This window comes from Aspergillus wentii (assembly GCF_001890725.1).
Source record: "Aspergillus wentii DTO 134E9 unplaced genomic scaffold ASPWEscaffold_4, whole genome shotgun sequence".
Classification (NCBI taxonomy): domain Eukaryota; kingdom Fungi; phylum Ascomycota; class Eurotiomycetes; order Eurotiales; family Aspergillaceae; genus Aspergillus; species Aspergillus wentii.
This window is the reverse complement of record NW_024467835.1, coordinates 253,791-279,950: the sequence shown is the minus strand read 5'-3', so window position 1 is coordinate 279,950 and position 26,160 is coordinate 253,791. Positions and strand designations below refer to the sequence as shown.

The following is a 26,160-nucleotide window of genomic DNA, read 5'->3' as shown; positions in this document are numbered from 1 at the left end:
ATTTATACTCGTGATGTGCCAATATATGTCTACGCTTTCGCAATGTTTACCAACGTTTGGCCCGAGATACCCAAAAGCTCTACCGACGTCTGGAAACAACACTTGAAAATGTATTTGTCCCCGCAAAGAATTATAAAGGGCATAGAGTTCATTACCATAATTTTACTATACAAGCCAGATTTCCTTTCTGAAAAGCAACCCACTAAGATTATATCCACTAACCCATCATCTGCAGCTGGTCATCTGGAGGCCACCGAACTTGAGCAAAGCTCAGACACCGTTTGATGCTTTGGAGGTATTTGCGTGTAAGCTCGTCACTCAGAATGTGTGCCTGTTGGTCGCCTTGGTGTAGCTTTTCTCGTGCTGATCGCTCGTGGATACCAACCATGGTTACACCAATGGGCCATGCTCTGTTTCAGTTAGTTGATATCCATGGAAGCAGATAAATGCAGGAAAGATAGAGAAATAGGGGACATACGCTTTTCCAATACTCAATCGTAGATAAGCATCGTTTGCATCGACATATCTCCGCTGCTGAGCCTTGTGAGCGATTTCAACAATCGGCTCTAGAACACCTTTGTCGAGCTCCTCCTTTTCGAGTTTCCGAAACAGTGGTTTCATGTTCTCCCTTGACTGCACCATTGCATTGTAGGCTTGTTTACCCTGAAAGCTCTCCCTGATTGACAGGTCGCGTTTTGCCAGGGCGATCTCCCATTCTGAAAGGAGCATGTTGAAGTACGAAGCCAGTTGCCTGGCGAGGAAGTGGCGTGCTTCCTTTTCTTTAGGAACTGTACTGGAAATCTTCATGTCGATCTCAGGGACCAGCTCCAGGGTCGTGGGGATGGGTCCGTCGGATAATTTGGGCTGCGCAGCACGTTCGACGAGTTTGCGATAGCGTCGCAGACGGGTGTTGTGGTTCTCTCCAAAGAGGAGGGTTGGTTCGTTCAATTCTCGCAGCTTCTCCGTGAGTTCCTCATCTGGTATGTCTTCCTCTGCATCGGCCAGCGGGGTGTCGTCCTTGTCGCTCGGGGTAGGCAGCTCGGGCAAGCCCAGTTTCTTCCTTCGTTCTCGTTCCACCTTGGCCTCCTGCTCCTCTCTCTTCTTGCGTGATTCCTCGGCCAGTCTTCGCTTTTTGTCCTCGCGTTCACGCTTACGGTCTGCCTCCTCCTCTTCCAGTTTGCGTTTTTGTGTGTAGCGTTCTTCTCGTTCGCGTCGCAGTCTTTCTTGTTCTTCATTGTATGCGGCGACTCGAGCGGCTTCTTCTTCTCCGCGACGAGCATATTTCTTTCCTGTGGCTTTGGGTTTTTCTGATTCTGATGATGCTGAGCTGGGGGTGGCGGGACCTTTGGCCTTGGAAATTTCCTTCGACATAAGAGCCGCGAAATCCATGGCTGCGGGTGTATCAAGAAACAGAAAGGGCTATATATCGAGTAGGATGAGTAACTTAAATCAGCGCATTAATTCAAATGGCTTCGTGGGCGATGGGGACGAGAGTTGTCGTCCAAATAGGCTGGTGGTGTAGGAAAGGCCGGACCTCCGCAGGGAAGCTTTTTAGCTGCAGTCGAGCTAAGACCTGCCATTGTCAACATCCGCCGTATTTCAATCGACCAACTCCCCACCACACTCATTGACCACCACTGTCTCTTGCGTGATATTTTATCCAGTGATACCTCAAAACCCTGGATACTGTGATAGCTAGCATATACGACAACGAACCCAACTCCCCCCTCATCTTTTCACGATGGCCGCACGAGATGCGCCCAAGCCGCAGATCGACCGTCAATCAACCACGCCTTTCCACCTGAAGCTCTTCTATCGCGTGAATAATTACCACCATCTTGCCGACTTTGCCATCCCCTCCACGCCTTCTTCCTTTGGAGGGCCCGTTAGCGGTCCCAATGCCATCAGAGCTCGCTCGCCCCCTCCGACACAACTCCCTTCCCATCTCCAGATCTATACCTGGCAGTCATGCACTCTGCGCGAGCTGTCGCAGCTGCTCACTTCGGCGCTCCCATCGTTACTTCCAAACCCAGCTGTGGGCACGCGACTGTGTTTCCGACTTATCTACCCGGATACGCGAGGGGCGGCAACCATGGGACCCGATGCGAAGGGTCGGTACTTGAGCAAGGATATCGGTAGTGTGGTGGTTGGGCCAAGTGAAAGTTCGCACCGCGATGAAAACGACGACGATGACAGCCATCCGGTGGCTCCTCGGGCACTACGGATGCAGGGAAGCGAAGCAGAGAAGACCTTGCAGGACGTCCGGTTCGTGATTGGGGACTACGTGGATTGTGCAATTCTCCCGCCACTCGAGGATGGATCGATTGCGCCGCCGATTAATGGTGGACGGGGACCAATGAGCGGACCTCCCGGAGGAGGAATGAGAGCCTTCCGAGAAAATGGATTTGGTGGACGACCGGGGCGAGGCCGGGGAGGCGATCGTGGGGTGCCCTTTGGAGATTGGAGGCGGGGAGAGAGACTACCAGAGGGAGGAGGACGTGGGGGCGGGGGACCTGGAGGCCCTGGAAGAAGGGGATGGGCTCCGTACTAAGCTAGGAGGACACCTTTCGTTTGGCTTGTTCTATTATGTATTCAAATTGCATGGAGTTGTGATGGTGAATGAAAAGGAAATCCCGGAGCCATGGTTGGAATACCCAGATTCGGAGAAGCAATGGTTCTTCAATGATACATATGCTCAGCTTGTGTTGGTCTTTGATACCTGATCAATAGGGAATAATAAGATATCAAGGTTAATTGGTAGCATTGACTGCAGCTTTGAGGCAGGGCAAATCCTGGCTCCCGAGAATCCTTCCACTACAATATTGATCTGAGATCAGTGGGACATATAATGACCACAATGGAATACCCGTTAACTTGAAAAAAGAACTCGTGCGGTATACTCTTATAATAAATACACGTCCAGCGATAGAGCGTCGGCCGGATAGTCGGGTTCAAAAAGCGCTGGTTTCTTGTCCTCTCCTAACCGCACGCTCGAACTTGTGAAAGCAGAATCAAAAACACATCTTCATTGGCTCAATACTCAGCAATGGTATCGCCTTTCCTCTTTCCGCGGAGTTCGAATTTGCCCTGTATAACCCATGTCAGAAATCCATTCACGTAACCATGTCCAACCCAAAATTAAAATTGCAGGGAACGTACGTCGGTCTTGTATGTGATGTAGCCCAATGCACCGGGGATCAGAGCCATGTAGAGGAAGGAGAACCAAGCATGACGCGGTGTCCAGCGGAAGTACTTGTAGCGGTTTGCGTTGAGTTCTATCGCACGTTAGTTGGAAATTCACTACTAGCAGTGCAATCCATGGTTTCGATTGCCCATCCGGCGTATTATCTCCATTCATGGGGCAGAAAGTCAAGGTATCGAGAGGGGCATGTCGTCGGGGAAGGGAAAAGTACCGTAGTATTTCTGGAGGGCCGGGTCAAGGACCAGGGCTGTCAATTGTTAGTATACATCATGCAGTGTCAATCCGGGAATTCATTTAGCACTCACACTTGCTAGGACCGGCCATGGTTGCGGTATAGACAGGCGTGGACGATGATATCTCAATTGTCGCTTTTGCTTGTCCGTCAAGGTGAGGTCAAAGTCACGTGGTGTTCCAATCCGCTGAGTCAGCAGCCTGGGGATCGCTCGACGGCTGCGATATTACTAACACAGCTACGATGCAGCGTTGCGTCCAATTTACGCGGTATAACGATTGCTATTTTTCTATTTCAAAATTCAGTTATCCTGGGGGCATATTCAAAAATCAGCATGACCGTCTGGATTGCACTCGAAAATGAGTTGCATCCATTTCATGGGCGAACCTGATCGTCGACCCACTCTATCTCCAATGACGCCAGAGATTGTGTTTCACAGGTTCGCTGGTTCATCCGAGGTACTTTCCAGTTTATAAATTCAGAGCTGTTCAGGGGATTCTAGACGGTCTCGACTTTTGGGTCTAGATATAAGACTAATTATAGTCTTCTGTTAAATTATTTTTCCTCATTCTTATCTGCAAAGTCCTGCTGCGCGTCTTTGCTACGCTATAACCATAGCTTCATAATCAATAATATCTAAATCAGACCACCATGTCGGATGCTAACAAGGGTGCCAAAATCACCCTCTACTGGTTAGTTTTCTGAATTTTTAGCATATACTATCCAGCTATACTGACGAACAAAGGCTCGAGCAATCTCGCTCTCACCGCATCCTCTGGCTCCTCGAAGAACTTAACTTGACCTACGAGCTCAAAACCTTCAAGCGTGGCGCCGACAAGCTCGCCCCGCCTGAACTCAAAGAGATCCATCCTCTGGGCAAATCCCCCGTCATCTCCATCGATATCCCCGGTTCCTCCAAGCCTATGGTGTTGGCGGAATCCGGCCTGATCACCGAGTACCTCTGTGACCATTTTGGCGGCGAGAGACTCGTTCCCAAGCGTTATGTCGATGGCAAGGAGGGTCAGCTCGCAGGCGAGACTGAGGAGTGGATGCGATACCGGTACTTTATGCACTATGCCGAGGGCAGTTTGATGCCTTTGTTGGTTATGCAGCTGGTTATGCAGAGTAAGTCTAGTCACGGCCTTTTCCTTCTTCCTCCCAGGATATAGCTGATGATAATCGCGTACAGGCATCAGAGACGCCCCCATCCCATTCTTCCTCAAGCCCATCACACACATCGTGGCCTCCAAGGTCGAGCAGGCATTCCTGAACCGGAACCACGCCGCCCACTTTGCATTCCTGGAGGACCAGCTCAAGACCGCGCCCAACGGGGGCAAGTACCTCTGCGGCAAGGACCTGACCGCTGCCGACATCCTGATGAGTTTCCCTGTTATCGCGGCCACGCTTCGATTGGTGGACGCGAATAAGTTCCCCAAGTTAGCTGCTTACTCGGAGACACTGCAGGGTCATGAGGCGTACAAGCGGGCTGTTGCTAAGGTTGAACAGGTGGATGGAAAGTTTGAGGCTTCGATGTGATTTGCTTAAGTGATCAAGGGTCATGGGTTATGTGAATGTTTTGTCATGATGTTTCATATGTTCACGAGATTGATACTTGTGTTTTATTATTAATTTGGATGTTATTGGACCTCTAATTTCGTATGTTGGCCTTGGAAATGTTCATACTCGCCGTCATAGGCTTTGATAAACATGAAACAAAATACTATCACTAACCAGTCTGTATATAAATAAAATTAGTAGTAGTCCATGCAGTCTAGTGGTTTATCAAAAACAAAAGGAAAGCATAAATGAAACAGAATTCAAACCTCCTTAACACAAGACATATAAAAGGGTATCACCAGTATAAAGGAAATAAGTTGTCAGCAGCCTGGGCCATCTATCTAAGCCGAAATACCACAAAGGCCTTCAGCAGACCGCCTGCCAACAGCATTCACTCGGAAACCCAATCTCTCCATCTCGACGACATCCAACATTCCGCGTCCATCAAACACCCATTTCGGGTCCTTCATGCTATATGCAACGCGCGCCCACTCGACAGGATCAGTGGCGATGGGGCGGCTGGACTGCGAGTGGCAGTCCGTACAATCAGTCGCACACATATCCTGGGGTGTCAGCCGGTAGGATACCCCGCTGGAAACCCATGTCTCGTCCTGATTTCCAGGTTCGTGACAGACAAGGTCTTTGTTTGAGATGGTTGGAATATGGCGTATCTTGCAGGGCGTCTGTTGCCCTAACGTAGGAGAATCACCATGTCGTTGGACGGTGGCATTCCGAAATTGATCGCAATCTGTGACAACGAGCACAGCGTTGGCTTGAGAGCAGGCAAGGTAAGCATCCGCGTAGACCTTGACCGAGCTACTCTCATGGATATCGAGGGACTCCAACTCGCGAAGAATGTCCTCTTCACGACAGTATGGATCGAAAATGGCTATCTCCTTTGGCCGCTCCTCTAGGAGCAACCGGATGACGTCGATAGCAAGAGACTCTCTAGTATCTCCGGTATTTTTCTTGAATGCAAACCCAAGCATAGCAAGCTTCCGTCCGACCAAATTGCCTTCAAATCGATCAATGACCTTCCTCGCGAATCGATTGCGCTGCATTTCATTCATCACGTTGACCTGTCGCCAGTAAAACGCCACATCGTCCAGGCCTAGTGATTCCGCCAGGTATGTCAGACTGGCAATATCCTTGCGGAAGCAGGAACCGCCAAACCCGAGGCCTGCCTTGAGGAATTGGGATCCAATGCGGGAATCAAGGCCAATGGCTTTGGCTACCTGGTCGACTTCAGCACCTGTCCGCTCACAGATGGCACTGATGGAGTTGATGCTGCTGATTCTCTGGGCAAGCATGGCATTTGCTACCAATTTTGCAAGCTCCGATGACCAGGCATTAATCTCGAGGATACGCGATGATGGTACCCATGATGCATACACGCTGGCGAGTACTCTGGCTGCTTGACGTCCTGATTCAGTCCCCGAAGAACCGATAAGAACACGATCAGGAGTAGTGAGATTGTCGATGGCTGATCCTTCGGCCAGGAACTCGGGGTTAGATAAAACTTCGAATGGAACACCGGGCTTAGTAGACGCCAACTGCAGTATGTTAGCATCTTAGCAGTCTTGGTATTGGCGGTAGGTACGTACGATTTCTTGAACGCGATGCGCAGTCCCACAAGGCACTGTACTCTTTTCAACAATGATTGCGCCTGGCCTTGCATGCCGTGCGATTCCTCGTACGGCTTCATCAAGCGCCGTCATATTGGTAGCCCTCCCAGCACCCAGACCAAATGTCTTCGTTGGCGTGTTGACTGCTAGGAAGATTATATCTGCCTGGGAGATACTGGCCGCAGAGTCGCATGTAAAGAACAGGTTGGGACGACGCTTGAGACGAGCAACATGTACGTCCGTTCTAGCGTCGTGATTGGTAATATCTGCTCCATCGCGGGCCACTCGAACAACGTTTTCCAGTCCTGGCTCATGCACAGGAAGATGGGGTGATGTCCATCTCTGGATACGACGCGGGTCCCGATCCACCACTTCGATCTTTATAGATGGGTTATGCAGTGCCAGGATGGCAGCGGTTGGTCCCCCTGTCCAAGTTAGCCACACCCATTAACCGTAGGAGTAAATTCAGGGGAATCTATCGTAAGTCATACCTACATAGCCCGCTCCAACGACACAAACGTTCTTCACGGGACCCCATGCCGGGAAGCTTTGAAAGGATGAAGATGCAGAACCCAGGGTATCGCAGGGACTGGCATCCGCATCCAATCTGTAGGACGCAGGAGAATGCAGAAAGTGAGACAAAGTGAGATCATCCACCTTGGACGAGCAGAACAGTGGACTGGAAGCAGGAGTCGTAGGACCAGTCGAGGCATCATAAGAGCTCTCATCGGAAGTGCCCAGGGGAGAAGATAGAAGATCCATTGGAATATCTTCTGAGTCTTTTGCCATTTCCACGACTCTTGCTGACGGTGAACGTATCTGTCTTTGGCAGAGTACAAGGTGAAAAGGGAGCAGAACGTTTATACCCCTCCGACTATCCCATCCTTATCAGGACGATCAATGAGGGGGTCAACTGATCCGCATGGCGCCGCCACATTGAAAGAGAGGTGAAAGATAAAATGCAATAGCCGGATCTGAAATCTTCAGCAAATGCAGGAATCCCAGACAACTCAAGGCGTTGATGCACGCGGGGCTGATAAAAGACTGCTGTTGGTTGGCGCAGTTGAAGCCGTTGGGCGACGCGCTGGCCCACGTGCAACCACGACGCCTTCTCAGACGGAGGCACGAGATTGTCTTCAACCACCATCCCATCTTGAAGCTTTTGTCCAATTTTCGTCCTTCCTATTAATTCAAGGGTTGAGTCTCTTGCTCCCGCCATCATGATTGTTTTCACGGGCGATTCCGGCGCTGCGACATGGCGTTTTCTACTTCCAACATCAGCAACACCACGATGAGACGGGATCAATTTCCCAGTGTCCTCAAAGGACGACGAGTGCTACTGGCGACTGAATCACTGGGCCCTGTTAATGGAGTCAGCCGTACGACTTTGAGTTTGGTCGAGTATCTCCGTCGCAATGGAGTCGAGTTGGTGATTGTGGCACCGCAATTTGAAGGCCTGCGACAGGGAAAGCAACAGAAGGCAAATCCCCAAGAACTGCGTCTACCTGGCTATCCACTGCCTTACAATCCTGATCTGACGGTGGTCTATCCTTTCCACCTGGACGACGTTTACAAACGAACCTTTCAGCCCGACATTGTCTACTTGGCCAGTCCGGCTTCTTTGGGCTTTCAAATGCTCATGCAGATCCGGCAACTCACACGTCCTCCGGTGGTGCTTTTGAATTTCCAGACGGATCTATCATCCTACAGCGAAATCATTCTACCCGCGCCATTAGACCAGTGTGCTATCTGGCTACTCGGCGCAGTGCAGGGCTTTCTATTCAGTCACCCAGCGGTACACACCATCTTCTATCCGTGCTCTGGCATTCGAGGATATTTGGAAAAGGCAGGCGCACCGCTTGACAGACTTGTCAAGCTTGGAAGAGGTGTCGATACTGCCCTATTCCACCCAGCTCGCCGTGACGAAGCCTACCGGAGAATGATAGCTCCCAATGGAGAAATCATCCTCATCTGCGTGTGTCGTATCGCTCCTGAGAAGGGATTCGAGTTTCTGGCCCGAGTAGCAGCCAGACTAGTCGAGGAGAAAGTCCCATTCAAACTTCTCATCGTCGGGGGAAATCGTAATCCAGGTGTCGAAAGACAAGTCCATCGTCTGTTCGATGGCGTCAAAGACCATGTCGTTTTCACCGGCTTTCTGACCGGTGCGCCTTTGGCTCGCGCTTATGCTTCTGGGGATCTGTTTCTGCACTGCTCTATTACTGAAACGTTTGGTTTGGTGGTTCTTGAAGCGATGGCTAGTGGGGTCCCTGTCATTGCTCGCGATCAAGGAGGACCGTCGGATATCGTGCGCGACCAGCAGACTGGGTATCTAGTTCCACCGAATGACCTCGAACTGTTCGTGAACTTGGTGCAGCGAGTGTCGTTAGACCCCAGGCTACAGTCTACATTGGCCACGGCAGCTCGACAGTACGCAGACGATACAACCTGGGAGAAGATCAACCGGCGCGTAGCCTGGCAAATCGCAGATGCGTACGAGGAGCGAGCTCAAAGCCAGACAAGTCAGGATGAATCATCTCTTCCATATCAGGCAGTCAAGGGCATACTCCCGGTGGTCGAAAAAGTGCGACTTCTCTTTGCCCTCGCATTTGTATATTTCATGTGGACGATCTCCGTGGTCCCATTGATCGTTCACGGAAATCGAGTCGTACCGCGAGGATTGGAGATGATCAATAATCTTTTGTCTTTTATTCAGCAGCTTTGCTGTCATTGATGAATTATGCAGTTATGTTATCAGATATATATAGTTACCTTAATGAACACCTACCCCCAGTTATATATCACAACCTCACAGGCTCCATATCCTTCTCAACCAAAAGATGGCCCTCCCTCACCAACGAATTCTTACAAGGCCTCTTCATGACAAAGTCTTCTAAATTCGCCAATGTAGCACCCGCAATCTCATCCAACGCCTCCCGCGTAAAGAAAGCCTGATGCCCGCAAACCAACACATTCGGAAACGTCATCAACCGCATCAACTGATCATCATGGATAATCTCCGCCGAATGGTCATTATAAAACAATCCCCCCTCAGACTCGTACACATCCAGCGCCAACCCGCCCAGATGGCCCGTTTTCAGTGCGTGAATGGCCGCTTTGGTGTTCACCAGCCCCCCGCGCGAAGTGTTGACTAGGATCGCGCCCTTTTTCATCTTCGATAGCGTACCCGCGTTGATGATATGTCGTGTTCCGTCTGTCAGTGGACAGTGCAAACTGACTATATGACTCTTCTGTAACAGCGCATCCAACTCGACAAACGAACCATACTTCTCAAACTCCCCATCCCGGAACGGATCATACGCTACCACCTCACACCCAAACCCGTGGAAGATCCTCGCCAGCGCAAGCCCGATCCTCCCCACCCCGATAATACCCACCGTCTTCCCGAAGAGCGTACTACCCAGGAATCCCTCGAGGTTGAAGTTCCCCTCTCGCACGCGGTTATACGCGCGGTGCGTCTTCCGATTCAGCGTTTGTATCAGCGCGATTGCGAACTCTGCCACCGCCTCAGGCGAGTAGGATGGGACATTGGCAACGAAGAAGCCCAGCTTCTCGGCGGCGGGGAGGTCGACGTTGTTGAATCCTGCGCAGCGGAGGAGGATGGCGCGGATGCCGTAGGAGTGGAGGGCTTGGAGGACGGGGGCGGAGAGGATGTCGTTGACGAAGACGCAGATTGCGTCGCTGCCTTGGGCGAGCGAGACGGTTTCGGTGGTGAGGGCGAAGGAGTGGTAGGTTGTTTCGCAGAGGGAGGGATATTTGTGGCGATGGGTGGTTTCGAAGTATTGTTTATCGTAGGATTTTGCGCTGAAGATGGCTAGTTTCATTTTTTGAGGAGGATTATAAGGATTGAGATGAGGAGTAAGATTATAATAAGGATGAGGATTGGAATGAGAATGAGAATGATAATGAAGAAATCATTATGGTTTTGTCTGTTCATGTTTGGATTGATGTAGATGCATGACGTAGCTGTTGTAACCCTAACATCGAACATTTTATATGACAAGGTAGGATTGAATAGAGTAGCGTAGCAACTTTAAACTGAACAGAATATAGAATTAGATGTATTATACAGCTATAAGATATCGTTCAGAATATTGTGTTCCCTGGTAGTTAGGATGTTATAGATCTACGAACAGATATTAGCAGCACTAGTATGTATTATATGAATTGACCAGATATTTTGTCTTGAATGTTAACAGTAGTTGATACCACCGAGAATACCCAACATTCCATCTGCATCTGTACAAGTGGCAGGTCTTTGATAAGCTTATATAAAAGTGTTTCACAGCGAGCGATCAGCACGGTCTATCGATCAGGATCAGGATGAGATGGCAGTGTAGAAAAATAGCGCAAATCCTCTGAATAAGCCGAGAGGGACCTGTTACTATTATCAGATCCCGACATATCAGCACTGATATAGACCGGCATTAACCCAGCCCCTCTGGAAAACAAGACAGATAGAACTGCTGCAGCTGCAGGGATGGAGGATTCCAGACTGTCTGACCGGGGATTATTGAATCCACAGTGGTATACTAGTTATAGTGCTCAGAGACAGAGCTAATTGATGCAAGCCATCTGCCATATAGTACAGTAGCACACAGTAGACGCATAAGTTGCTTATTCCAGTAACTCGAGACACTATTTCCCTCCCTTTCGCTCTATTCCGTATGTTCAGCCCGGAGGACAGTCTACCAGTCTCCACCACAATAAATAAAAGATGCCTGACAAAATAACCGTGGGGGCCCAAGCTGCACACAATCCACCGCAGTCACACCGAAAACTGCCCCATTTGGTTTAATCTGTTTATTCCGATTACATATGACATGAATCAAGTGGAGCCTGGAGAGTGAGTCGTGGAGAATTGCCACGCTTGGGCCGAGCAATGATCCATGGCGAAGAACGGTTCATAGAATGATAGAATGCGCTTAGTGGTGACTGCGGTGGACACAAGCTGGAGAAGCATTTTTTTGTCGCGTGTCTGTTTGGCTGATGGATTGATAATCAGCTTGACTGGATTTGGTCTGATCTACGATGGGAGGTGGATTAATAGTCGATTCCATTTCCACGGGCAGTTATGGATAATGGGGTGGAGTAGTGATATAGAAGTAGAAGTATAGAAATAGGGGAATATAAACATTGATATAAACATATATTATTGAGGTAGTATGCAGAGAGATTAATGATTGATTAATGTTTGCTTACTGCGTAAGGAGTAGATTGATGCAATACTGCAGAAGATCATGCATCACCGTACATACACAGCAGTCGGTGAGAGGAATTGATTGTACGCGCCTCTGTAGACTGCAGACTGACTGGAACTCCGCGGATGTTGATCGCTCCACGATAATCTCGCAGGTTAATAGTGAACGGGTTAATTTCGAGTCAGCCATCACAATTTCATTCAATGGACCGTCAGCCGAGGAACAGCGTGTACTGCAGACTGCGTAGTCGATCATTCATCCGGGCAGACTCCGTTGTCCCTTTCTGTAGCCGTGAATCTGCCGTTGAAAGTCCGAATAACAAAGACTATTGATTCCTGAAGCCACCGCTGTTCCCAACCGGGCCGGATCTACGCCGGTTCTGTATGCATGTTGTTGCCCATCAGTGACTATCGATATGTTTTACATGAATTGCGTCCATGGAGAAAGTAACGGCGGCAACGGCCAACGGCAACTAGGAGATCCTCGTTTTACGCCTGCACGGTGATTGCTGGAAGTTTCGAGGAATTTGAGGCGACAACGGAGCAGCACTAACAAAAAGTAACTTCAACGGCGAGCTGCCAGTGGCTGACCTAATCCCCAGTGGGCGTAGCGCAGTGACCAGGAAAGGCAATGAACCGCGGCCTGAACATGGAAGAATACCATGTTCCGAATCTGTTAGGTAACCCGACGGTTTGCCCGAATGGCTGGCACTCAGGGCGGTTCACTGGTTCTCGGGCACTGTCCGTGCAAGGGAGGGCAGCACTGGCCAATGGGATCGTGTTCGGTGTCTTTGGGCCAATCAGCACGGAGCGATAACAAGATCCTGTGGCCACCAATCCAGAGGCGCGCTGAGGAGCCGCTGCTTTGGGTACTATGACCGTTCTCGACGGGTGATTGGTTTCCCGATGCGTGGCTTGCACAGCGACAGGGGGGATCTTACATGCTGTTTGGTCATTATGACCTAGCTCCTCACACAATGACAGGTACCTCACTAATGTACTTCCTTGTTGTACAACTTCATTATCATAATTAAGTCAGGGTCATATTGCAGCGGCATGTATCTGTATGTCGCATGCCGTGGAATGGAAGTCGTCTATGCTACCTCCTGTGTATGAAATGGACCATGGGTTGGAGATCACGGGCAAGGGTGGTTCAAGTGGGGTTACCAGAGCCAAGGTGGACCTCTCTTGGTTCCGCCAATCACATCCAACAGTATTATTATCACTTCTGCCGTCTGCTGCGTCCAGTGGCGGTCCTGGCGGAGAATTCTTGACGATGCAACTGAGACTGGAGTCCGTTGGAGAAAATGATGGGGAGGATGGGGATGCAGATTGGAGACTACTGAAAGAGGAAAGCTGTCACGTCCATGAGAACAGCATTACGTAGATGTTGTGTAGATAGACTAGATACATGCTTTTTTCTCTACAAGGATGTGAAAGAGAATCCTTCGATTATTCTCACAGACTGACACTCATAGGCTCGTCTCGAGTGACTCGGCAAAAAAGCGGTGAAGATCGGGATAAAGGAGGGGGGGATAAACAGTTGTTGCCGGCAGAATGTTACATCCCGGTCGCATTAGGAACACATAGCCAATATTTCCATCAGAAGAATAATCAACTGGTTAAGCCTAGTAGGGCGTAGTTTACTTGGGAAGAGATAGCGCGCTGTACCATGTAGCACGATGGATTATATTGATCGTGGATGATTGGACCTAGGTTTCATCGCATTCCTAAGGCGAAGGAGAAGCCCCGAGAGACCAGTCTTTGGTCCTCGGTAAAATGCCGGCCGCTCATTTCTGATACATTCACGGAGACGGAGAGACGGAGGAGACGGAGGATAGTCCTTAGTAGGTCTGGAGAAAAAGAGAAAAAGCAATCATGGAGATTCAGGGGATCTCTTCATATTCATCTGAAATAATATTGACATTTGACAGAGAGAATCAGGATAGAGTATGATAGAGATAAGTACAGTGATGCCAGGATGCCACTGATGATGCCACAACTCTCCGAACCACCAACCAAGGGTGGATGAATGATTATCTTTGCTGTTTCTCGTCGCCTCCGATCATCACCATTAATCTCCACTTTCTGCGTTTCTTCGGGACTTTCTAGCCTCAACTCTACTTTAGTTTACTTTGTCTGCTTCTCTCCACATGAATATTAATCACCACGACCCATCGTGGCCCGCCTGTCGCCTCCATTGCTTTTGGAGTACATTTGGCTGGAAACATACTTGAGTCCTGGCTCCCCCTCGTAGCATCATCCTTTGCACTCCCCATTCTCGATACTACATCTACACTACTGCTACTTTGACATATCGTCCAACCTTATTCTTCCCCTCTTACTATTCTTACCACTCTGACTGCTCTCGGTGAGCGATGCTTAACTGTCGTCCCACCGTCCTTGGCTTGATTCACTCCGACTCCTAAATCCAGCCATTCACTCGATAAATAATATTAATCCTTTAATTTCCTATCTCTCTACTTTATCTCCTCTCTATCTTTCTTCCTACTTTCAATTCTCAACTCTTCCCAACTCTCTACACTCTCCACTCCGACCATCCAAATGGCCACTCACGTTGTTACCGCCCCCGTCATCCCCTCCAACCAGATCTCCATCTACGGCCACCCCTCTCCTGTTAGCTCGGCCACCACCACCCCCAGCAACAACTCTCCTACTTCTCCTCGTCTGGCGACTGTTGCCCCCTCTCAACTTCCCCTTCAGAACCGCCAGTTGCGTCCTCCCAAGGCTCCTCTCTACGTTCCCGCTGCCTTGCGTCCGACCGAGCGTCCCCAGAGACACTCCCCCCCGACTCCTCCCCGCAGCGTGCATGGCTCCCTCGACAGCTTGAATGACGGTGAGCCCGCTGAACCCATTAGCCGCCGCAACACCATGGAGAGCAACTCGAGTGCCGGTGCTATCAGCAAGCTGGCTGAGGATGAGTGGATGAAGAAGGAACACCTTGGTTTGGTGACTGGTCTTCCTACCAGAGATCACTGGAAAGTGAGTATCCTCCTGTCTTCCCGGGGAGTGAGCCTTTATATGCCTGTATATGGCTCCTCTTGCGCAAGCGCGATCGGCGATGTCGCCTAAGCTCGTCGACGATTGCGTGATCGCACGTCTTGATTGTTCATGATGCTAACCTACTACCAGGCTGACTCTGCCTCTCCCAACTGTGACTCTCCTACTTGCCGCTCTTCTTTTGGCATCTTCCTGCGTCGACACCACTGCCGTCATTGTGGTCACGTCTTCTGCTCCTCCCACACTCCTCACACCGTTCCTCTTGATCAGCAGGCTCGCTTCCACCCCGAGGGAGTCCAGTCTCGGGCTTGCGACCTCTGCTGGAGCGCCTACAACCGCTGGGAGGAAAACCGCAGCGATCGTCTGAACAAGATCCAGAGTGTCATCGACGCCCAGCAGACTGGCGATGACGCCTCTCAGGTCAGCTCGGATGGCTCTGACGACGAAGGCCCCCAGCCCAAGTCCGCAGCAACTCCTCCCGGATTGCCCCAAGGCACTGAAATTGCCGCTAGTGTGCCTCGAGGCTGGAACTGGAGCACCTTCTAATTCTTTACACCACTATTCGTCATTTTTTTCAGTCATCGCCACTCGAGCGCTTATTATCTCCGGTCGGTGTACTCGCTTTAGACCCGGCTATTTTTTCTCTTCTTTTCTACGATTTTAGAACATCTTGCGCCAACGAGCTGTGTGAGCTGACTTGCATTGTCTTTTACCATTTTTCGATCATTTGTTTGGAGTACTGGTTGGTTCGGGATTTTGTTTCAAGCATCTTCCGGTTTTTTCGAGTTTCGTCCAGGATTTTACGGGTTTACGGATTTCTTTCTCATACCACGGGTGTTTTGCTTTGCCCATTCATGCCACTCGATTACGTTAGAGGCGGGGGTTTTCTCATTTTCAGTTTCTTTTTTTCCCCTTCAATCTCAGGATACCCCGTCATGCTCTTGAGCGGCGATCTCATTTTCGATTTGTTTCATGTGCGTCCGATTACACGGCGTTTTACGAAGGAGTGACACGGGTTGAACAAACCGGTCTTCCAGCATTCAGATTCAGAATTCAATACATTCAATACATCATATCTATGTTTCTATGTTAAACTCAAACCTAATCGTAGAATATCTCAACGAGTAGTGTTTAGCCTGTCCACCTCTAGTGTTATCAGGATCTCGATCAGATTTGATCGATGACGTCCACTCTTTGCCACATGCCAACATGCTCTATCCCCTCCTCATCCCACCTCCCAAGGGCCTCATCCGTCTCAAACCCAAACTTCCTATACATCGCCTCCACAGCCACCTGCGCATGAATCAACACCTGCCCATTCCATTTCCCCTTCCCCTTCCCCGTCTTCTCTCCCGCCTCCCCGATCACCCTTGCATATGCGTCGTCGATCTCCACCCCATGACCCCGTGCCCAGTCCAGCGCTGTGCGGATTAACTCCCGCCCAAGCCCATACCCCCGGTACTCAGGTAACACCGCGACACGGGAGAGCACTACGCAGGGCTCACTCTGTAGATCGTACGCGGGGAGCGAAGCGATGAGATCCGGCCGTGTGTATTTCTCATGCGGTGCGTGGGGTGGAGGAACGAGTCGGATCACCGCCACGGGGCGGCGAAGTCTATGCGGACTCGTTTCATCATCACCATCATTCAACCCCGATCTCAACCGTGTGGGATGCGTCTGCGCTTTGTCTTCGCCATTCAGATTAACATTGTCAGTACCATCGGAACTGCCGGCGGTGGTAGTCGTGGTGTCGTAGATAACCCAATGCCAGCTTCGGTGATCGTCGGTGTCGATTTCGGCCTCGATGGGGCACTTTTGTTCGTCGATGAAGACTTTAATGCGGACGGTCAAGGCGTCGTTGAAGATTTCGGGGTTTGCTGGGATCGGGGTTGATTCCGTGGGTACGGTGAGAGGTTGATTTGGGCCTGGAGGGGGTAGGAGGGATGTTTTAAACGTATGCTTGGTCATTTTGAGTCTGTCGTGTTGGAGCTACTTGATGATGTTGTTGTCTGGTGGTTTTGTATGGCGGGGTGGTGGAGATGCGGAGATTTGGCCGCTGGAGACAGACAGCGCATCATGCTTGAAATATAGGACTCGTCTTATCTCCATCTAACTAGCACATGTTGTCTTACCTATTTTAAGACTCGGTTATCCGGGCGTAAATAGATTAATTCTCCATCCTCAGCACTTGATGAGAGCACGCCATTGTAGATTGTATAGATAGAGCTGCAAACCATGCAAACAAAACACACAATGCAAACCTGCCATAATTTTATCGCATCGCAATCTTCATATCTGCTCGTAGATTTTCCAACGTCAACACATCAGATTCAAAATACATGTCTCTCTATTTCGACGCTGTGTCGATATTAACAGCCCCCGCTTCAACTGGGGGCTCGTTTAAATCGCGCATCTATAACTCGCGCACTTCGAAAGCTACACCCGCGCAAATCTACGCCTTGATCATTGAAGCTTCGAAATGGGATATTCTACTCAAGGAAGTTATTGAGAAAGCAGGAATCCTCAAACTAGAGCCTAAGGTGAGTCTTCTGCGTAATTGAGTTTGCGCACCATGGAAATTACCTGCTGACTGACCAAGTTCGTGTGAATATAGCTCTACCCTCTTCTTGCTGTGCTGCTAGTGCACGACCACCTATTATCGAAAAATGGCATTGCCGCTCCGACCAACCATCCCATCCGCCAGGCCGTCGAGAGACATAAGACGAGGTTAAGGGGGGAGTTTATCAAGGCGCGTGTGCGCCGCGGGTGTGCGACTATCGAGGATCTGAAAGCTGCCGTGTTGAAGGAGAAAAAGGCGCAGCTGGGCCCGCAGGCTGCTGAATCGATTTACCCGCGATGGGTGCGGATCAATAATGTCCGGACGACGCTGGCGGCGCAGATGAAGACGACGTTTGCTGGGTATAAGCAGGTGGAATCGCTGCCGGAGTTGGTGGCGGGGGATGAGCCGCGATTGTTTGTTGATCCGAATATCCCGGACCTTGTGGCTGTTGCGCCGGGGGTGGAGTTTTCTTCTTCGCCGGCTTATCGGTATGGGGAGATTATTCTCCAGGATAAGGCTTCTTGTTTCCCGGCGTACCTGTTGGTCGGGGATGAAGATTGGGAGGGTGGTCTACTAGATGGATGTGCTGCGCCGGGTAACAAAACAACCCATCTTGCATCTTTGCTTTCCAAGCACCGGAAAGACAAGAAGAGCAGTCCCAAAGCTAGCATTTACTCCCTGGACGCCTCCAAAACCCGCTCCAAAACCCTACAAAAGATGGTCTCATCCGCCGGCGCGGACAACATCGTCACCGTCCTGGCTGGACAGGACTTTCTCGCCCTCGACCCTACCGATCCCCGCTTCGAATCCGTTTCCGGCCTCCTCCTCGACCCCAGCTGTTCGGGCAGTGGTATTGTCGGCCGAGACGACGTCCCCAAATTCGCCCTTCCGGATGCGGGAACCGGAAAACAACCCCGACCCCAAGCGAAGAAACGCAAACGCGGAACCACCAAAGACGAGGAAGAAGCTACTGCCACCCCTAATAACGACACTACTAACCCCACGCCCAATGCTGCATCAGCTACAGATGAAAATGAGTTCTCGGGAACCATCACCCACGAACGGTTAACGAAACTGTCGAACCTGCAAGCTCGGATCGTCGAACATGCGTTGAGTTTCCCTGCTGCGTCGCGCGTCACGTATAGCACTTGCTCCATCCATCTGCTCGAGAACGAGGCTGTCGTTTCCCGCATTCTGGCGTCGGATGTGGCCAAGCAGCGTGGGTGGCGTATTATGCGGAGGGATGAGCAACCGGTTGGATTGAGGAAGTGGAAACATCGGGGTGTGAGGACTGAGGCGGCTGATGGGAAGGATACGCCCGTGTCTGATGTGCCGCCGGTGGATCTGTCGGATGAAGAGCTGGATGCTTGTTTACGTTGCTGGGCGGGTGATGCTGAAGGTCTGGGTGGCTTCTTTGTTGCTGGATTTGTTCGTGATGAGTCTGCAGTGCGTCCTGTAGAGACTACTGCTGAGCCTGCTGCAGAGTCATCGGGCTCTGATGCAAGCGATGACGACGAATGGGGTGGATTCTCTGATTAGATAAATAGATAGATAGTACGTTGGGAAATACCAAGTCGTATCTTCGTCATATTCATACATATATCATAAATCTAGTCTAGGAAAGAAACGCTCTAGACCGATTCCGCATCTTCTGATCTGTATATACATCCAACTTGACCGCGGTAAAGACCATATCGACCCCGTCTGCATTGGTCTGCGGTTCGACGCGTATACGCCACTGCCCGTTCCGCACGATCCATCTCTGCTGAGTCTGATCTGAACTATCGACTCGTTTGCGCTTCGCTGGTGGTGGCCCGGAAAGTTCAGTCTGAGCTGTATCTGTATGTGATGCGTCGGTATGCAGATCGCCGTCAACAGTCACATCTGTCTCGTCGTCGAAGCGGATCTTGTAGCCCTGTTCTGAAGGTGTCTGGGCGGGGAGGCTCTTCTTCCCAGCTAGGATCTGGTATAAGCTGTTGACGCGGGCTTTGGTTAGGCCGGAGAACGTCGCGCGCATGGCACTTCGATCGATGATGGTAGTCTCGGCCGCTATCTCAACAATCAAGTCGTTTGGTGTGTTGTCCACAAAAGGCCGTGCGTACATCACCGCACTGGAGTCAGTATCTGCATCTGCAAACTGCAGTCCAGACTGCCGGACGTCGTCTAGCCGGATGACGATCTCTGATCTCTCACGAATGGGGTTATAGCTGAGGTGATGCGGGATGAGCTTTTGCTCGAGGCCGCGCAGGTGGAAATAGCGACAGTCACGTAGGAGCTCGGCCCGGTGCGTGTCGTTTCTGATGTGTAAAGGATAGCCGCGGAGGAGGTGGATGAGTTCCGCGAAGACGTCCCCGGAGCGATTTGGGACAGAGGGAGGGGTGATGGCGGGGGGTCGGAGGAGGCCCTTGCGATTGAGGCCTGGGAAGACTTCGGAAGGCGAGGCGAAGAAGACAGCGAAGCCTAGGGAGAAGAAATTAGGGGAGTCCCCGGGGCCGGAGAAGATGTCGCGAGGGATTTGGAAGTGACGGTCGCCGATTTGGATGAAGATTTCCGACTCAAAGAGCTGGGATATTAATCGGGGTACTGCATACTCAGTTTGCAACTCGATTTAAGGAATGAGATGCAAGGCTTACAGTTGTAGAACTGGGCGTCTGCGAATAGTTTCACGAATTGCGGTCCATCCTTGGGCTGGATGTGGTATCCTGTCCACTTGGTTAACCCTAGCCACCTTATTTCACACAATCTGACATACCCTGAAGATGTCTCGCAATCTCCTGAAACGTCGACGGATCGCGATCGATGTACAGTGTTCTGAGATTCGTCGCATCTGGATTTTGGCGCAACTGTTCCTCGAAGAACTGGGAGAAATACGACGGAGCTCCAAGACGTTTAGCTGGACCGTTCAGCACGTAAAGATCGATACTGACCATCAGACGCAATTGAAGCTCCCGAGAGACGAAAGAGCTCTGTCCCTATCTGGATCGGAAAGACCTTTTCTGGTGGCAGGGTGCACGGCGCTTTCTTTGAAGGTGAAGCCGCACTGGGGACGCTGGCTTCCTGCAGCCACATCTCTTTGCTTGCCATGTTTTCCTCCCTCAGGTCTTTATTTCCGTATATCCCAGCTCAATCCAAGTATCCGTGGTGTATTATCGATGCAAGGTTGGGAATAATGGGATAGTGGTTGATTTCGAGGTCGTGTCGTTTCAGGGTGATTCACGTCTGTTAGAATCTTAATAGTGGTGAGATTGAATATATTAAGGATTGCAGCTATTGCATGGCAGAGTGAATCAAGGAGTGTTTGGTGTCGCGACAGTGTTGTTGTTGAGCTGCAGATGCGACCGGCGGAGAGGCTGGAGTCGGAGCTGAGCTTTTGTGGACCGCCGGAGCTTAGTTATGGGGCATGTTGAGAGAGCAGTTTGTATTGAGTGATTCGAGGATGATCTTTCTATCCATTGCAGTGAGATGAAGCATTGTTTTCATACTGGAATGTCGATTCAGTGAAATTCTTGAGATCCTGTCATCGCCATGAGATTGACTGAATCTGTGGAATTCAGAGGTCGATTTACCCACAATAATCCATCAATGACGATCTATTATTTTCTTTTTTAAAAAAGTCTTTTGATCCATTTTCAAGTATGATTGACATTGTCTAGAAGCCCAAGATTGAGGCATCGATAGTGGTGATAGTACGCGTTAGTCTGCCAGAGCTGGCGATCAGAAACAGCCTCGCTTTTGCTGCGTTGCAGACTCCTACAGATTCTGATTCTATTCCTGCCTTCTACTGTGTACAGTGACACAAATAGTAATATGGCTTATCTTCTATGCCGGTCTGAAGCAAAAGAAACACTGAAACAGTTGCCAACTAATGCGTCATCCCTTCTCTCTATTAATCTATTTCTGTCCACACCAACAATTTCCATCTTGATCCAAAATTGAGCACTCTTCAAACCTTCAATCTTCTACCTCTAGTCTTCCCATTCCTTCCTTCACATGGACTCAAATCTCGGTTCGTCTCCCTTCCCCGCACCCTCGGACGGGCGCCAACTCTCCTTTACCAACACTGACCGGATCTGACGCTCTTAGTCTGCGATCGGCCTCGACGATCTCCTCTCGAATCAGACCATCAGCAAGTCAGTTCCATACAAACCGTTTGGCGTTGCGGAATCTTATTCGTAGATGTTGAATTCCGGCCCACCCGATAATTCAGCTCAGCTGCCTCAGGATGATGGCCTGCCTCGGCTGCATGGATCGTTCGTGGTTATAATAATATCATCTCGTCTCCTCCCCCCGATGTGGAGATGAACGAGCCTATCTTAACCTGCATCCCCACCACTCGCTAGTTAGCGATTGACATCGACCAGGAAGGAAGAGCTTGCGAGTCCCAGGCAGAGATATTTTATATAAGCATCGCAAAGGAAGCTGCATAGAGTTTTGGAAGGGATAGCTACTTGGAAAGGAAGTGACCAGTCACCCGACAGTGACGATACCGCATACTCGACTTGTTGCCAACAAGTTTTCTCTATCCAATCTCTGCATTCCTCGACAGGGTCACTCCGCTTATTCCATTCTTATCGCCTTCGTGGCCTCGTTCGTTGCTATATCTCCAGACAAGTACTATTCTTCTCAGATAGTCGCTCATTCAACTACTCAACATGGCTGATCAGGCTGTGGATACTTACACTCCTTTGGACGTGCCTGTCCCGCCTGTTCCTGCAGCCGACTTCTACACCGAACAGCAATGGAAAACTCTTTTGGTGCTAGCCGATACCGTAATCCCTTCGATTCGCACTCCAGAACCCGATCAGTCTTCGTTGGTGAAGGTCGTCCCATCTGCTGAATGGGATGCTGCTGTTGCAGTATTGGCTTCGCGAATCAAAGGCCCCGACGCAGCTCGTCTTGCAAAACAATACTTGGAGGAAGCGCCGTCATCAAACCCTCATTTTAAGCCCGCTCTTCAGCGGCTGTTCGGTCAATTCGTGCACGAAGAAGGAAGAAATGGTCTTGGTCTCATTTTGAATGCTCTCAAGTAGGTGTACTCCGTCCAGGCATCGTGAAATGACTAACATATCATGCGCACAGCTCGAGAGCAGGCTCTTTAATCCTGACAGGCTCAACGACTCTGCTCCAGGACCAGCCATTCGAGGTTCGGGAGAAAGTTATTCGCGGGTGGGAAACTTCCCGTTTGGGTCCTCTTCGTGCCATTTACAGGGCTGTTACTTCCATCTCAAAGAAGACATGGGTTACTTTGAGTCCAACTATCTGCGAAATAATCGGCTTCCCCCGGGTCCCGGTCCATGGCAAGCCAGCAGATGGCTTCGAGTACGAGTTTTTGCAGATTCCCCCGGGTGACGAACCTGAAACGATCGAAACAGATGTCGTCGTTGTGGGCAGTGGGTGCGGTGGCGGTGTTGCTGCCAAAAACCTCGCCGAAGCAGGCCATCGGGTGCTTGTCGTGGAAAAGTCGTATCACTACCCATCTAGGACTTTCCCCATGAAATTCAATGAGGGGTTTGTTAACTTATTCGAGTCTGGTGGTGCAGCTATGAGTGACGATGGTTCAATGGCAGTTCTTGCAGGCTCAACCTGGGGAGGTGGTGGTACTGTAAACTGGTCTGCTGCCCTCCAAACTCAGGGCTACGTCCGACAGGAATGGTCAGATGCAGGCTTGCCGTTCTTCACGTCTTTTGAGTTTCAGAAATCCTTGGATCGTGTCTGCGATCGAATGGGTGTCAACACTGAGCACATCGAGCACAACCCTTCAAACCAGATGATCCTGGACGGAGCTCGAAAATTGGGCTATGCAGCCAAGCCGGTTCCACAGAACACCGGGAATGGCGAGCACTACTGCGGGCATTGCACGTTGGGCTGCCACTCTGCTGGCAAGAAGGGGCCTGGTGAGTCTTTTTTGGCTGACGCTGCCAACGCGGGCGCGACATTCATGGAAGGATTCAACGCCAAGAGAGTCCTTTTCACGAAGACAAAGGGTGGGCTTGTTGCTTCTGGCGTGGAAGGAACATGGACTTCCCGAGACTCGCATCTGGGTACAAATAGTCAAGACGCGGTGAAGCGGACAGTCATCATCAAGGCCAAGAAGGTTGTCGTTTCATGCGGAACTCTGAACAGCCCCTTGCTACTACTACGCAGTGGAATCAAAAATTCTCAGGTTGGCCGCAACCTGCATCTTCACCCAGGTAAGTTACTCAAATGCCTCGCTTCTGGATAATCACTAATGCGTAATCAGTCGTTGTCGCTGGTGCCTTCCTCGAGCAGGAAATCAAGCCATGGGAAGGTGGTGCTTTGACGACAGTTGTCAATGAATTTGAAGATATGGATGGACGTGGACACGGAACCAAGATTGAAGCTCTTTCGATGATTCCAGCCGCAATTATTCCGTTGTTAACCTGGACTGATGGATTCGACTACAAGATGTTGGCCTCTCGGATGGCCCATCTAGCTGGCTTCATCACACTCACCAAAGACCGGGATACCGGACGTGTGTACCCCGATCCCGTCGATGGAAGATGCAGAATCGACTACACAGTCTCAGCATTTGACCGAAAGCATATACTGGAAGGTTTGATTGCATCTGCGAAGATTGCGTATATTTCTGGTGCTAAGGAGTTCCACTCGTCCTGGCGGGAGATGCCTCCTTTTATTCGTCCCGCTGAAGACTCGGACCCGGATTCCCCAGAAGGTACGAACAACGCAGCACTTCAGGCATGGATCTCGGAACTACGACGTCTGCCACTCCTTGACCCAGAGAGAACACTTTTTGCCAGCGCCCACCAGATGGGTACTTGCCGCATGGGCAAATCCCCAAGGTCTAGTGTGGTTGATCAAGACTGTCAGGTCTGGGGCACTCACGGCCTTTATGTTGTTGATGCATCTGTGTTCCCTAGTGCCAGCGGCGTGAATCCGATGGTAACCAACATGGCCATTGCAGATTTCGCCAGCAGGAACATTGCCAAATCGATGGAGAAGCCAGCGACCGATGGCAATCTGATGGCACGCCTTTGAGTGTATTTTGACATGACCTAGCATGTGTACATATTGCTACTGCCGGAGAGAGGCCGATGATATCCTTAACACGTTCTATTAGTATATTCATAATGACACCTTTACTCTGTTTATGATCAGGTATTGTCGTAGGATAAACGGATGTGTAGCCTGCAACAGGGGATGCACTGCATTCATTCATGTCTCATGATATGTTCTAATTTACTATAACGCTATTTACACATGTGTAAAGCGCAAATTTAACCCTGATAGGCCTCACGCTTCTCGATAAATGACTTTTCGGCATAGATGTGCTTGATCTCTTCAGCCTCGGTGGCCTTGTTATACCAGGCCACGAAAGTAGGGTATTTCTCACGCATTTCAGCGTCGATAATTCTGCTGAAGCCCCAGTAGACAGCCGAGATCACACTGATATCGGCCAAGCTCAGCTTGTCCTCGGTAGCAATCCAGGTACGGCCCTTGAGATGCTGCTCAAGGGTGGCCAAGCAGCGCTCCACGTTCTGGAGCGAGATTCTCTCGATAGTCTCATTGTATTGGGTCAACTTGACACGCCATAGCAGCAGCGGAACGAGGGAAGCCATGATCTCGCCCTCAGCAAAGTCCACCCATTGTCTAATGACAGCCCGCTGGGCGGTATCAGCTCCGAGAAGCTGGGTAGCGGCAGGGCCACTCTCAGCGACATACTGAGCGATGGCATCCGAGCCCCAGAGTTTGAGGCCATCGGCACTTTCGAACGCGGGGACCTTGCCCAGTGGGAACTTGGCGAGGAATTCGGATTCCTTGTTGGTCTTGCCCATGGTGAAATCGGGTGCGTAGACTACTTCGAGGCCATTGAGGCTGCCGGCGGCTTGGACCTATCACATTGAGGATGATATTAGCCAGGAACGAATGTACATCAGTACTTGTGGAGGGGCCGATCTCAAAGCTTGTGCAGGAGGTAGGTGCTGTGTTGGGCTGCTGGCTTACCTTCAACACACGGGGGTTGTTGGGGTATGAGAAGATAGTTCCGAATGGTGCCATTGTGGAGGGGGAGATGATTCGATGAACGACCGTGGGGTGGGAAAGGAGATGTTGCGATTCTAGGTTAGAATGAGAATAATCAAGGATGATAAAAAAAGATAAGGGAGAACTCTGAGGATGACTGGGAGGTCATGAGTTGGCGATGCTGATTACAAATGCGGATGGTAAGCAAGCGGGGTAGGAGTCGCATAGTGGGGGATGTCTTGGATGTATCACTGGTGGGATTCATTTGAAATAGCTACAAGATCATTCGAGGAACGACGAGTATCATGAGATGGGATGCGACGACATGGATGTTTTCTTTTCATTTCATATGCACGAGATTTATTTGAAATGCGAGCAAATTGACTGGGTGATCCTCCCACGTGTACGTGGGATGTGAGGCATTGTTTCATGTCTCCGACAGCGAATATACGAAGTCTGTGCTCTGCAGTTCTAGTATTGCTTTTTGCTTTTTATTTATTTCGACTTATTTTAGCTTCGTTTCTTTGGTATGATTGAGTTATTGCAAATTTCAGCTCTGTAATAATACCGAATCTGATTGTTGTTGATGGTGGTATACCATCTGCAGAGTAGAACCCGCGATATATTTGATCGATATCGATAGAGTTGCTCGAAGGCCGCGACCCCGTGACCACCAGGCAGCTTTCAGCTTCCAACACCAACTCACCTCCCTATTCCTTTAGTTATCGACTGGGTTATCACAAC

The 26,160-nt window shown here is 50.3% G+C and overlaps 13 protein-coding genes across 13 annotated transcripts; 6 read left to right on the top strand and 7 right to left on the bottom strand.

Moving 5' to 3' along the window:
* Positions 1-217: 217 nt before the first annotated feature.
* On the bottom strand, positions 218-1,389 carry ASPWEDRAFT_51030 (mRNA splicing protein PRP18; the record flags this gene model as incomplete). Its single annotated transcript, XM_040837532.1, has 2 exons — positions 218-410; positions 479-1,389. The coding sequence occupies 2 exons, from the start codon at positions 1,387-1,389 to the stop codon at positions 218-220; spliced, it is 1,104 nt and encodes a 367-aa protein (XP_040688412.1).
* Positions 1,390-1,613: 224 nt separating this feature from the next.
* ASPWEDRAFT_68188 (SAP18 family protein) lies at positions 1,614-2,551 on the top strand (the record flags this gene model as incomplete). The annotated part of the gene is made up of 1 exon (XM_040838953.1): positions 1,614-2,551. The coding sequence occupies exon 1, from the start codon at positions 1,742-1,744 to the stop codon at positions 2,549-2,551; it is 810 nt and encodes a 269-aa protein (XP_040688411.1). The 5' UTR covers positions 1,614-1,741.
* Positions 2,552-3,033: 482 nt separating this feature from the next.
* On the bottom strand, positions 3,034-3,526 carry ASPWEDRAFT_171570 (uncharacterized protein; the record flags this gene model as incomplete). The annotated part of the gene is made up of 4 exons (XM_040830805.1): positions 3,034-3,087; positions 3,160-3,275; positions 3,414-3,449; positions 3,508-3,526. 4 exons carry the CDS (start codon positions 3,524-3,526, stop codon positions 3,034-3,036), a joined length of 225 nt encoding a protein of 74 aa, XP_040688410.1.
* A 163-nt stretch (positions 3,527-3,689) lies between these two features.
* Positions 3,690-5,361, top strand: ASPWEDRAFT_39814 (glutathione S-transferase). The gene is made up of 3 exons (XM_040835190.1): positions 3,690-4,126; positions 4,180-4,559; positions 4,624-5,361. Exons 1-3 carry the CDS (start codon positions 4,086-4,088, stop codon positions 4,968-4,970), a joined length of 768 nt encoding a protein of 255 aa, XP_040688409.1. The 5' UTR covers positions 3,690-4,085; the 3' UTR covers positions 4,971-5,361.
* On the bottom strand, positions 5,083-7,631 carry ugd1 (UDP-glucose dehydrogenase). The gene is made up of 3 exons (XM_040831959.1): positions 7,108-7,631; positions 6,596-7,041; positions 5,083-6,544 (listed from the first exon to the last, which is right to left on the bottom strand). The coding sequence occupies exons 1-3, from the start codon at positions 7,403-7,405 to the stop codon at positions 5,333-5,335; spliced, it is 1,956 nt and encodes a 651-aa protein (XP_040688408.1). The 5' UTR covers positions 7,406-7,631; the 3' UTR covers positions 5,083-5,332.
* A 58-nt stretch (positions 7,632-7,689) lies between these two features.
* ASPWEDRAFT_475232 (glycosyltransferase family 4 protein) lies at positions 7,690-9,380 on the top strand. The gene has a single exon (XM_040836978.1). The coding sequence runs from the start codon at positions 7,872-7,874 to the stop codon at positions 9,345-9,347; it is 1,476 nt and encodes a 491-aa protein (XP_040688407.1). The 5' UTR covers positions 7,690-7,871; the 3' UTR covers positions 9,348-9,380.
* A 34-nt stretch (positions 9,381-9,414) lies between these two features.
* On the bottom strand, positions 9,415-10,458 carry ASPWEDRAFT_111580 (2-hydroxyacid dehydrogenase; the record flags this gene model as incomplete). The annotated part of the gene is made up of 1 exon (XM_040828253.1): positions 9,415-10,458. The coding sequence occupies one exon, from the start codon at positions 10,456-10,458 to the stop codon at positions 9,415-9,417; it is 1,044 nt and encodes a 347-aa protein (XP_040688406.1).
* Positions 10,459-14,399: 3,941 nt separating this feature from the next.
* ASPWEDRAFT_111686 (FYVE zinc finger domain-containing protein) lies at positions 14,400-15,401 on the top strand (the record flags this gene model as incomplete). Its single annotated transcript, XM_040828261.1, has 2 exons — positions 14,400-14,837; positions 14,988-15,401. 2 exons carry the CDS (start codon positions 14,400-14,402, stop codon positions 15,399-15,401), a joined length of 852 nt encoding a protein of 283 aa, XP_040688405.1.
* Positions 15,402-16,022: 621 nt separating this feature from the next.
* ASPWEDRAFT_27421 (GNAT family N-acetyltransferase) lies at positions 16,023-16,823 on the bottom strand (the record flags this gene model as incomplete). Its single annotated transcript, XM_040832995.1, has 1 exon — positions 16,023-16,823. One exon carries the CDS (start codon positions 16,821-16,823, stop codon positions 16,023-16,025), a length of 801 nt encoding a protein of 266 aa, XP_040688404.1.
* A 371-nt stretch (positions 16,824-17,194) lies between these two features.
* ASPWEDRAFT_27420 (rRNA (cytosine-C5-)-methyltransferase RCM1) lies at positions 17,195-18,954 on the top strand (the record flags this gene model as incomplete). Its single annotated transcript, XM_040832994.1, has 2 exons — positions 17,195-17,395; positions 17,470-18,954. 2 exons carry the CDS (start codon positions 17,195-17,197, stop codon positions 18,952-18,954), a joined length of 1,686 nt encoding a protein of 561 aa, XP_040688403.1.
* A 76-nt stretch (positions 18,955-19,030) lies between these two features.
* ASPWEDRAFT_154138 (uncharacterized protein) lies at positions 19,031-20,379 on the bottom strand (the record flags this gene model as incomplete). Its single annotated transcript, XM_040829662.1, has 3 exons — positions 20,168-20,379; positions 20,049-20,117; positions 19,031-19,998 (listed from the first exon to the last, which is right to left on the bottom strand). The coding sequence occupies exons 1-3, from the start codon at positions 20,343-20,345 to the stop codon at positions 19,031-19,033; spliced, it is 1,215 nt and encodes a 404-aa protein (XP_040688402.1). The 5' UTR covers positions 20,346-20,379.
* Positions 20,380-22,067: 1,688 nt separating this feature from the next.
* Positions 22,068-24,432, top strand: ASPWEDRAFT_27419 (uncharacterized protein; the record flags this gene model as incomplete). Its single annotated transcript, XM_040832993.1, has 3 exons — positions 22,068-22,441; positions 22,495-23,606; positions 23,657-24,432. The coding sequence occupies 3 exons, from the start codon at positions 22,068-22,070 to the stop codon at positions 24,430-24,432; spliced, it is 2,262 nt and encodes a 753-aa protein (XP_040688401.1).
* A 117-nt stretch (positions 24,433-24,549) lies between these two features.
* On the bottom strand, positions 24,550-25,475 carry ASPWEDRAFT_39806 (glutathione S-transferase family protein). The gene has a single exon (XM_040835189.1). The coding sequence runs from the start codon at positions 25,227-25,229 to the stop codon at positions 24,672-24,674; it is 558 nt and encodes a 185-aa protein (XP_040688400.1). The 5' UTR covers positions 25,230-25,475; the 3' UTR covers positions 24,550-24,671.
* Positions 25,476-26,160: the final 685 nt, after the last annotated feature.